This window comes from Daktulosphaira vitifoliae, unplaced genomic scaffold (genome assembly GCF_025091365.1).
Source record: "Daktulosphaira vitifoliae isolate Bord-2020 unplaced genomic scaffold, ASM2509136v1 Scaffold_2, whole genome shotgun sequence".
Classification (NCBI taxonomy): Eukaryota; Metazoa; Arthropoda; class Insecta; order Hemiptera; family Phylloxeridae; genus Daktulosphaira; species Daktulosphaira vitifoliae.
In genome coordinates this window covers 43,630,691-43,642,688 of record NW_026099573.1, presented here as the reverse complement: position 1 = coordinate 43,642,688, position 11,998 = coordinate 43,630,691, and the positions used below count along the sequence as shown (strand labels likewise).

At 26.8% G+C, this 11,998-nt stretch overlaps 1 protein-coding gene across 1 annotated transcript in view; it reads left to right on the top strand.

The window, feature by feature from the left end:
• The window catches only part of LOC126898382 (uncharacterized), a gene marked incomplete at its 5' end in the record, with an annotated part of 5,797 nt that extends 2,080 nt beyond the window's left edge, over window positions 1-3,717 (top strand). Inside the window, 2 exon segments of the mRNA XM_050672360.1 lie at window positions 2,898-3,557; window positions 3,631-3,717. Of these exon segments, the coding sequence (XP_050528317.1) occupies window positions 2,898-3,404 (507 nt within the window).
• Window positions 3,718-11,998: the final 8,281 nt, after the last annotated feature.

Genomic DNA, 11,998 nt, shown 5'->3' with positions numbered 1-11,998 from the left:
AAATTTCCCTCGTTCCCCGTAAATGGGGGAAACCTCCAAAAAAATTACAAATTTAAAAATCGCTTATTTTCGAAATTTTTTTTACTAAAAACTGTCATAACTTTTTCAAAAATGAACAAATAAATATAATTTTTTTTTCATTGGGGCATGATATCATTACCTTTCATTTGATATACTTTTTTTATAAATTTGAACCTTACCTGCCCATATGAGGGGATTTAAAATGACAACTTTTTCACAAAAAATTTACTTTTTTAACTTAACTTTTGAATGTGTTACGGAAAGTCTGACACTTTTATATAATCTTAAATTAAAGCTAATATAATGTGTTTTATTATGGAAAAAAAAAAAATTTCGGACTTTATTTTGTCTTTACGATGAAAATGGCTACTGAATGCTATTTTTGTGTGAAAATTCTCGATTTGATTTTTTACATATTGAACATTATAATGCTATAACTTATTGAAAAGTGTATGAATCAATACAATTTTTTTCATGAGAAATAATATTTTTTAATAATCTCTTTTTCTTTCGACATACTTTATCTTAATCAGGATATTAATAAACAACTAGCAGATCATGTAGCTTTTGGAATAAACCACCAATTTTTTAAAATTAAAGACTATCTTAAGATTTGCATCGAAGCTTTTTTTTTTTATAGTGATTTTAATCACTGTCAGATATCATTATACTTGATCCAACTTTGCTACGTTACAAGTGTGTCACGACCCCCCTGTGCTGGGTTTTTTTTAAATGGGAACACATATTTTGAATTTAATAAAATGTTTGAGTTTTTAATTTAATAGTAAATGGCATTTGAATTTTTAATATAAATTTATTTGTTTATTAGATACAAACATTTAAAGTTTTTAATTTTTGAGTTAATATACAGGTATAATACACAAGGGATTACAAATATAAGTAGCTAATTGTTTTTTTTTATTAACTTTGATGTCTATTTTCACCGTGAATACAAAATAAAGTCCGAATTTTGTTTTTTCCATTATAAAGTATATTACGTTAGCTTTAATTTAAGGTATATATATATAAGGTGTCAGTCCTTCCGGAACACTTTCAAAAGTTAAGTTGTCATTTTAAATCCCCCCTGCTCACAGGTAAATGGTTAAATTTATAAAAAAAATATACCAAATAATAGGTAAAGACATCAAGCATCTATATAGAAAAAAAATATATTGATTTATTCATTTTTGAAAAAAGTAATGGCAGTTTTAAGAAAAAAAAATTTAGAAAATTTCAAAAATTAGCGATTTTTTAATTTGTGATTTTTTTTTGAAAAAGTGGTAGCAGACACAAACAGAAAAAAAAACACATCATAGAAAAACCAATACCTCCACAGCTTTACATCGAAGCTAATATTGAAAAAATGTCGAAAATTAGCGATTTTTAAATTTGTAATGTTTTGGGGGGTTTTCCCCGTTTATGGGGAACGAGGGAATATTTTAATTGTTGAGGGTAATGTCTTTGACTAGATACGATTTGTAATCTTTTGATTTATTGTTCATCAAAATCGGTCCAGCAAGAGCTGAGATTGAGCGTTCACAGACAAAAAAATAAAAAAATTAAAAAAAATACTTCATAGTAAAATTAATACTTTTTCAGCTTTGCATCGTAGCTAAAATCATATTGATTTGATCATTTTTGAAAAAGTTATGGCAGTTTTAAATAAAATAAATTTTAAAAATGTCAAAAATTAGCGATTTTTAAATTTGAAATTTTTTTGGAGATTTCCCCCATTTACGCAGAACGAGAGAAATTTTTTCAATTTTTCAGGGTAATGACTTCGACTAGATACGATTTGTGATCTTTTGACGTATCGTTAAAAAAATTCGATTCGGTTAGAGTTGAGAAAAAAATATATCATTGTAAAACTAATACCTTCTCAGCTTCGTATCGAAGCTATAATTTTTTTAATACGTTCATAGTAATTTTTTTCACATTGGCTAATTTTACAATATTATATTATATAATAAGATTTGATTATTATCTACAAATTTTTCAGTTGTCTAATAAGAGAGATTAAGTATTTAATTGAACCAATATTGACTATAGAAATGGATATTTTATATTTCTTTGACATGAACGTATTGAAACTCTAATTATCATGTAATATTAATATGTGTAATTTACAAATTTGCACTTCTGTGTATTCTAATAATAATGAGATTTAAGCATCATGTGCATGACGTAATACAAATTAGCATAAAATTATTATTTTTTTTACTTCAAAAAATATGTTATTTTGAGTATGATTATTTACATAAATATAATTAAAGTAATTTATGAATGAAAAAACAATATTCACATTATNGTGTTTTCTAATAATAATGGGATTTAAGCATCAAGTGCATGACGTAATACAAATTAGCATAAAATTATTATTTTTTTTACTTAAAAAAATATGTTATTTTGAGTATGATTATTTACATAAATATAATTAAAGTAATTTATGAATGAAAAAACAATATTCACATTACAAATATTTTAAATATTAAAGTTATAAAACAAACAAAAACTAAATGAATTCATTCAGTATATATTCTGTTTTGCTACTAAAAAAATACGACTACAAAAACGTATATTTTAAAATGTTGTTCTTATACGTTTACTCTTTTACATTTATTTGTGTTATCAATTGCAACATCAGCATACATGAAAAAATTGAAAAGTTAAACAGTCTTGTGAGTAATCCTCATTGGCTCAAGTTTAATAATGTCATACTACCCATAGAACATATTAATGGAGAGTGCCGTAAAATTCCGTTTAGTGAACTATTTTCGAAAACAAATGGTGCAGTATTTACCAATGAAAATTATTCAATAAAAATTAAACGTTTCCATACTATGTTGAGCTGTTCTTTTGCTTTGGGTTTAGATCAGGTCGCTAAATTAATGCATAATTTATGGAATTACTGTAAACAAGTATATTCTGAAGAAAAGTGTTCCTGTGAACAATTTCCGGATAGTTCCAGTGAAGAATCTGAGGTTAAAGAAAATTGCAGAAATAAATTAATAAATAGTTTAGATGCTAGTGCACTTGAGTTAATGCGACAAATGCTTAAATATTTTACAGTATCTTCAGACACCAAACAAGAAGCAAGTATTTTACCAGTTTTAGATATCATGACAGATTTTGCAGGCAATACATTTTTAACTGATTTTTGTATGGATCAAAATATATCGAAAATATCAATTATTTTAAAAAAGTTTATAATGGGTAATTGTTGGTTTGTAGAAAATAATCCAGCGTCCATCCAAAAACCTGTTGATAATAATATCAATGAAAATAATTGCAAAGATGATGTACTAGCAAAAGAAATAAAAAAATTAAACAATTATTTAATAAAATTTATGAATGATTCAGGTTTTAAAAAAATTTGTATGTAAATTATAAATATGCGATGTCAATACATTTTCACGAATAATTTCATCATGAATTCGATTATTATATTCTTTTAAATATCATAGTTGTTATAAGCAATAAAATTAAATAATGTAATTTTTTTATTGTTAGACTAGTATAAAATCAATTATTTATAGGTGTTTGCGCATATNAAAATTAAATAATGTAATTTTTTTATTGTTAGACTAGTATAAAATCAATTATTTATAGGTGTTTGCGCATATTTTATTGAATAAAAATTCTTATGTTTATTACTATATAGTTACAATCTGTCGAAAATAATTAAAAATATAATATATTATATATGAACTAAAAAAAATTGTAATTTCTTTGAAATTTAAAATTCAGGGTAAATTATATGTGACTTGTACTAAAACTGATTGAGACAAAATGCAATTTTGAGATTATTGATGATTATAATTTTTCATTAATGAATAAATCCGAAAACTTTTAGCTGGAAATTAGCAGATTTTTTTATTCATGTTAAAAATATGTTTGATATGAACCTATATAGAATGTCGGTTTTTTAAAAATTAAAAAATGTGAATACTTAATACTTAATACTTAAGCACCAGTACTGCCAGTTTTAGCACAGGAGTAAATATTTTAATATTTTAATACTTTTGTATGTTTGGGATGATAATAATTTTCTGCAATAACAGAGCAGTATTAGAGATTTTCTATAAACAAAATTAGGCCGGTACTGTACCAGCAATTGCAGCCAAGTACAACTATTTGATACTTAGACAAGACACTAGCTAGTACTACACTGGTACAGATTAGTCAAAACTCAGTTACCTGTACTGGTGCAATACTCCGTATGTTATCAAAATTGATTTTTTTTTAGATTTCCCTCATTTATGGGGAACGAGAGAAATTTTTTCAACTTTTGATGGTAAAAGCAAAATTCTAACTCAGAATGAATTTAGCAAAATGATTTTGATTAATGATTTTTAATGGTAGTCCTGATTATTCATTTGCATTTTTAGATAGAAAGAATATTTATGAAATAGTAATCTTTTTAAAAAGACATTATAAAATTCTCATAGCCTTGGAGGTGTCATTTTTCCTATTTGGTAAAATTTATATGTTTTAGTCGGTAGTTGATTAATAAATAGGACGCTACCAAAAATAGTTATTAAAAAAAATTGATCAACAAAATTAAATTTTTCATCTCATCTCGAATAGTTTTAATTTGTGACGACTCTGACTGAGAGATAATCATTTTTATAGACTACATGCAGAAAATGTATTGTGATACCCTCCTTGAAAAAATCTTACGTTATATTACGTACATTTTATATTTTAGTATTATAGAGATTTTCTATAATCAATGTTAGGCCAGTACATTGCCAAAAATTGCAGCCAAGTGCAACCACTTGATCAATACTTAGACAAGACACCAGTTAGTACTACACTGGTACGTCTAGGACAATTATCCGCAATCTACAGATTTTTTTTTAAATCTTTTTTTTGAAATGTAATTTTTTTTAAATATTTAATTTACGTAAATCTAATTCAACATTTAGTTCCCAGTACTGGTATAATACTTCGCAGTTGTCTATACTGGTGCTTAATAAACAATTTTGCTTAGACACTTCCCACGTGTATCGAAAGTTAGACTCCCATTTTATTTGATATTCCAATTATTATTTTATGTAATTTGAACTTATTTATTTAATGATAGAATTAAATACACGTTACATAAAATTTAAAACAAAATAGTTAGTTCTAAACATTTTATTTTAGTAACGAATTATAGATAAATATTAACTACAATATCATGAAAAAAACTCATCTTACTATTTTTTTTTCGTAGATTATGTAATCATGAAACAAATAAGTACTCTAATTTTCTCTAATTAACCATTTAATTTTTATTAGCAATTCTCAAGCCGGTATTGAGACGTCCAGCCCGTCCTGAAAGAGTTAGAGCTTTAAAACGGTTCTACGTTTTTACTCTTTTAAGTTTGTTTTTTGTTAACTTAAATTTATCAATAATACGAAAACACAACGCAAATTGTTCAAATAATCAATTTATTTTGTTTTATTTTAAAAATGATGAATATATCTATACTAAACAATTACCAATCATATCAGTCTTACTTTAGGAACTGCTTAATTTAAGGTGAAGGTAGAAGTATAACCCTTTGTATCACGGTTGATAACGCGTTGTTACGAACACCGTTACAAAAGATTAAAAGGAATATTTAAGAAAAGCCAGTTATCTTGATCACGGCTGATAACTAGATGGTTATGATAACCATTGTAGCTTAGCTTAGCTTATTTAAAATAAAATTTTGATCACGGCTGGTAATGAGTAATTACAACCATTGAAAATTCTATAAATTAAATAATTAAAATATTAGGAATGGAATAAAGAGACTTACACGATGAAGCGGTTTAAGTATATATTCTATTCGGTAATTATTATTACTATTACGAGCATAATGCAATAATTTATATACTGAGATAAACAGTAGTGGTATAAGGAATTGTATAGATAATGATTCTTGCAGTGAAGGTGTAGCTTATACTACCCGTCACCACTTGAGTAGAGTAGATTACTGATCATTTATTTTTAATATTTTGTATTGAATAAATGTGCATTTTAATATCTTATTTAGTTTGCGAGTTCCCGTTCGAACTGATATGTAACATAAAAGGGTATACAATCATTATTATTTATATAATTAAATAAAAAATACATTATATTATATTCTTTTGAATAAAAGTTAACAAACAGAGCTTTCCAGCGGACTTTCTTGCAATTGACAACGCTACAGCTTACATTTCAATTGTCATCCATAGATAGAGCTATTTAATACATTGGCTTGATAAAAATGTAATAAACCACAAATAATTAAATAATAAATTACATTAAACTTTTTACTATTATATTTTATTTAAAAGGATAAGAGAAAAAGTAAAAAAAAGGAAATATGGAAGGCTGAGTAGTCGGTGAGTGATCATATAAAGAACAATGAATTCTTAAAATATCCCTAAAGAATTAAAGCTTACATTTTAATTGTCACCGATAGATAGGGCCTTTTAATACATTGACTTAATAAAAGTATAATAAAAAAAACCCAGCACAGGGTGGTCGCGGCACAGTGGTGACGTGGCATAGATGGATCAAGTATAATGATATCTGACAGTGATTAAAATCACTATAAAAAAAAAAACGCTTCGATGCAAATCTTAAGATAGTGTTTAATTTTAAAAAATTGGTGGATTATTCCAAAAGCTACATGATCTGCTAGTTCATTATTAATATCCTGATTAAGATAAAGTATGTCGAATGAAAAAGGGATTATTAAAAAATATTATTTCTCATAAAAAAATTGTGTTGATCCATACACTTTTCAATAAGTTATAGCATTATAAAGTTAAAAATGTAAAAAATAAAATCGAGAATTTTCACACAATAATAGCATTTGGTAGCCATTTTCACCGTGAAGATAAAATAAAGTCCGAAATTTTTTTTTTGCATAATAAAGTAAATTACATTAGCTTTAATTTAAGATATATATAAAAGTGTCAGACTTTCCGGAACACTTTCAAAATTTAAGTTGAAAAAGTTAATTTTTTGTGAAAAAGTTGTCATTTTAAATCCCCCCCTGTGGGCAGGTTAAGTGTCAGATTTACAAAAAAAATATACCAAATGATAAGTAAAGACATCAAGCATCTATATAAAAAAAAATTATATTGATATGTTCATTTTTGAAAAAGTTAGAGCATTATTAAGTTAAAAATATAAAAAAAAATTATTTTACAAAAATCGTAATTTTTTATTAACTTTGATGTCAACTTTCACCACGAAGACAAGTCCAGAGGTCAAATTTTTTTTTTTCAAATTAAAGTATATTACATTAGCTTTAATTTAAGATATATATAAAAGTGTCAGACCTTCCGGAACATTTTCAAAAGTTAAGTTGAAAAAGTTAATTTTTTGTGAAAAAGTTGTCATTTTAAATCCCCCCCTGTGGGCAGGTTAAGTGTCAGATTTACAAAAAAAATATACCAAATGATAGGTAAAGACATCAAGCATCTATATAAAAAAAAATTATATTGATATGTTCATTTTTGAAAAAGTTACGGCAGTTTTTAGTAAAAAAAATTGAAAAAATTTCGAAAATTAGCGATTTTTAAATTTGTAATTTTTTTGGAGGTTTCCCCCATTTACGGGGAACGAGGGAAATTTTTTCAATTTTGAAGGGTAATGTCTTCGACTAGATACGATTTGTGATCTTTTGACGTATCGTTGAAAGAAATCCGTTCGGTGAGAGCTGAGAAAAAGTGGTAACAGACACAAAAAAAAAAAAAAAAAAAAAACACATCTTAGTAAAACCAATACATTCTCAGCTTCGCATCGAAGCTAAAACTTGTATTTATCACAGTTTATTATACAATAGTTATGTTTGAGATTTGAAAATACAAATAATACTTGCATTTACTTTGTATCTAATATCACGTATCGATATTTTAAACGTTCNTGTATCTAATATCACGTATCGATATTTTAAACGTTCTTTTTATTCTTTTTTTCTCGTCTTAATCCTAACTATTGATACTTGACACCATTTCCCACATCTAAGCTCAAATCAGCCGTCCTCATATCACATTCAATAAAATTCCTCCATCTCTTTTTTAATCTTCCTCTACATCTTCTTTCAACTTTCAATTAAACAATGCAACGTTAACTCTGAATTTAATGGTTTTCTTAGTTAGGAAAACCATTTAATTTTAAATGATAAAATATCATTAAACAAAATCTATGACTCCTTTTTGTATGAAAAAAGATAATTCTAAACACTCTAAATTTTTATCATTAATATAATTTTAAATATATACCTTTTTTTCATCTCTGTTATATAAGCTTTTTTTTTTTTTTGTGAGAGAGATAGAGAGAGTATATTTTATTGAGAGGTTGATACCATTTTTTAAAAGTTTCATTTGGCTAAACTAAATAAAGGTTCAAAAATATTATAAAATCTATGCAGAAATTTTATCAAGACGGTATTGTGGTGGCCCAATGTGTCCCGTCGTTGACGCCTTGAAGGTTTCTTTGCGTTGTCTGAAATAAAATTATTTTTAAAAAAAACGGTTGCGGCACAGTGTGAGTATGGCTTAGTTGGGACTAGCGNGGCACAGTGTGAGCATGGCTTAGTTGGGACTAGTGTAGATGATATCTGACAGTGATTTATCATAATCATGTTCACTAAATCTCGAAATTTTTTTTTTTTAATAGGATAGTATATTACATATGCTATAATTTAAGATTAAATATAAATGTCAATATTTCCGGAAATTTTTCAAAGATTGAGTTGAAAAAGTTTATCTTGTGTGTAAAAATTGTTATTTTGAATCCCCCCTGTGGTCAGATCAAAAGTCAGATTTTCAAAAAATATATATCAAATGAAAGAAATAAAGATAAAGTATTTATGAAAAAATAATTGTATTGATACATACATTTTTCAAATAGTAATAGTAATTTAAAGTTGAAAAAAAAAAAAGAAATCGTAAATGTTAACACTAAAATTGTATGTTTTAGCTTCGATGCGAAGCTGACAAGGTATTGGTTTTACTAAGATGTGTTTTTTTTTTGTGTCTGTTACCACTTTTTCTCAGCTCTCACCGAATCGATTTCTTTCAATGATACGTCAAAAGATCACAAATCGTATCTAGTCGAAGATATTACCCTCAAAAATTGAAAAAAGTTCCCTCGTTGCCCGTAAATGGGGGAAACCTCCGAAAAAATTACAAATTTAAAAATGGCTAATTTTCGAAATTTTTTCAATTTTTTTTACTAAAAACTGCCGTAACTTTTTTAAAAATAAAGATATCAATATAATTCTTTTTTTTTGTAGATGCATGATGTTATCACCTATCATTTGGTATATTTTTTTTTTAATATCTGACACTTAACCTGCCCACAGAGGGGATTTAAATTAACAACTTTTTTACAAAAAATTAATTTTTTCAACTTAACTTTTGAAAGTGTTCCGGAAGGTCTGATACTTTTATATATATATTAAATTAAAGCTAATGTAATCTACTTTATTATGTAAAAAAAAAATTTCGGACTTTATTTTGTCTTCACGGTGAAAATGGCTACCAAATGCTATTATTGTGTGAAAATTCTCAATTTTATTTTTTACATTTTTAACTTTATAATGCTATAACTTATTGAAAAGTGTATTGATCAATATAATTTTTTTATGGGAAATACTATTTTTTAATAATCCCTTTTTCATTCGACATACTTTATCTTAATCAGGATATTAATAAGGAACTAGCAGTTTATGAAGCTTTTGGAATAATCCACCAATTTTTTAAAATTAAACACTATCTAAAGATTTGCATCGAAGCGTTTTTTTTTGATAGTGATTTTAATCACTGTCAGATATCATTATACTTGATCCAACTATGCCACGTCACCACTGTGCCGCGACCCCCCTGTGCTGGGTTTTTTTTATCTACGGGAACCATTTTCACATAGAAGATAATTTGTCGGAACATATTTTTTTTTTAACTTATAGTGCATAACATTATTTTTATTTTAACATGTGTTTGAAGCTCGGAGTATTTCCGGAACATTTTCAAAACTTAAGTTGAAAAAGTTAAATTTTTGTGCAGAAGATGCTATCCGTTGCCAGATAAAGGGTTAGATTTTCAAAAAATTTATATCAAATGAAAGAGAAATATCTATGTTTTCAACATAAAAAATAATTATTTTAAATTGTTCATTTTTCAATGAGTTTTGGCAATTTTTAGAAAAAAAAGTTTAAAATCTGACACTTTGTGATACACAATGCCCTGCGACTCGTGCCACCTTTATCAGCCGTCGCCTTACTATGGGTATTTGACTGACCAACACCGTGTGCCAATACGCCACGGTGCAAAGTGCAGCAAGTGCCTACGATGACCCGCTGCAAATGATACGTTGAGTCTTCTCCTGTTGTCACAGTGACAACGTCGAAGAAGTACGCCACCGGCTCCGGACGTGCCGCACGACTGGACACCATGGACATCAACGCTGCTAACTTTTTGACGTCCAAAAATCATACTGGACACCGCGTCGTCGACGCCAACAAAAGTGCCAAAATATTATACGAAGATTATTATTAACTGTGTTCATCTTTTTGGTTTGTTTGTTTTTAAATAACTTTTTGTTGTTGAAAAAAAACCGGCCACGGGTTTCTACCCTCAAAACTAGTGTCGACTATATTGTTGCGACGTAAGTCGTGTCAAATCATAAAAATAATAAAATAACAAATGAATGGTTGATAGAAATAATAATAGTTATTTTAATTACTGTTAGATATCATCTACACTTGTTTCAATTATGCCTAAACTACACTGTGCTGGTTATTTTAAATTGCATTGTCATATAAATTATACTACAATTTTTAGGAATTCATTAGAAATTGAAATTTGATAAAGAAAATGAATATTCAATTAAAAATTTTATCTTTTTGGGAAATGTTATTAAATATGTTAAGTTTGTTTGAAATAAATTGACATTAAGTGCTTTGGTGTTAAAAAATATACCAGCTTTTAACAGATATAATAATCATGTAATAAATTGTCTACGTATTGAGTATATTATTAGATTTTTGTATAATAAGCTGTATATTGGCAAATATGAATTTGACAAAAAAAATGAAAAATAAAAGAAAATAATTTGAAATAAGATATCAAGTTGTCTAATTTTTTTGTAATTTAAAAAAATATAATTTTTTATAAAACTTATGAGTTTAATAAATAAATTTTATTCACTAATAATATTACTTCGCCTGGCAAATATAATATTCTGTAACTGCGCGACCGGCTAAGAGTTAATCAATTACAACAAACCTATAATATCATGTACATTTTATCAAATGTTTAGAGAGCTAGATTAATTTAGTATAATAATATAACTAGGGAGGCTAACATCTGATAACAGTACAGACAAATCATCAATTTGAGGGAGATTATTGAGCCATATGAGTCTATAGTATTAGAAACGTGGTGTTTGCCATAAGCCATAGCATTTAAGATAAAAATGATGTTTATTTAATGTGATCTTAGATATAGTTTTGAATTTACTTTTTATAATTTATTGTAATTCCTCTTAATAAGCTGAATGTGTTAAGTAGGGTCCCTCTCAACTCTTAATTCATGCGTTGGCTACAACACTGACGCCACCACCGGATGCAAGGAGGAGGAAGTTCCAAGTTTAATTGCGATAAATATCAGAACGACTAAAAAATTTCATATAAATGCGTGCTATTATATTTGTTTTACCACTATTGATAGAATTTGCTACATGGTTCTATGGTGTATATTAGCCCAAAGCCGTTTTTACTGATTAATTACCCTTGTGATTCAAAGTACCTTACGTTATTTATTTCAACGTTCCAGTTCAAAACAACAACGACTCAAAATATCTAGATTTTGAGTTTTGATCTCTAAGTTTTCTATTATTTTACATTTAATGTTTATAAATCCAATTTAATGTAGGTAAATTATTTTTTTAAAGAGTACATTTTTAAAATTTAATTCCACATTAAAGGAAATGTGAAAATCCTTT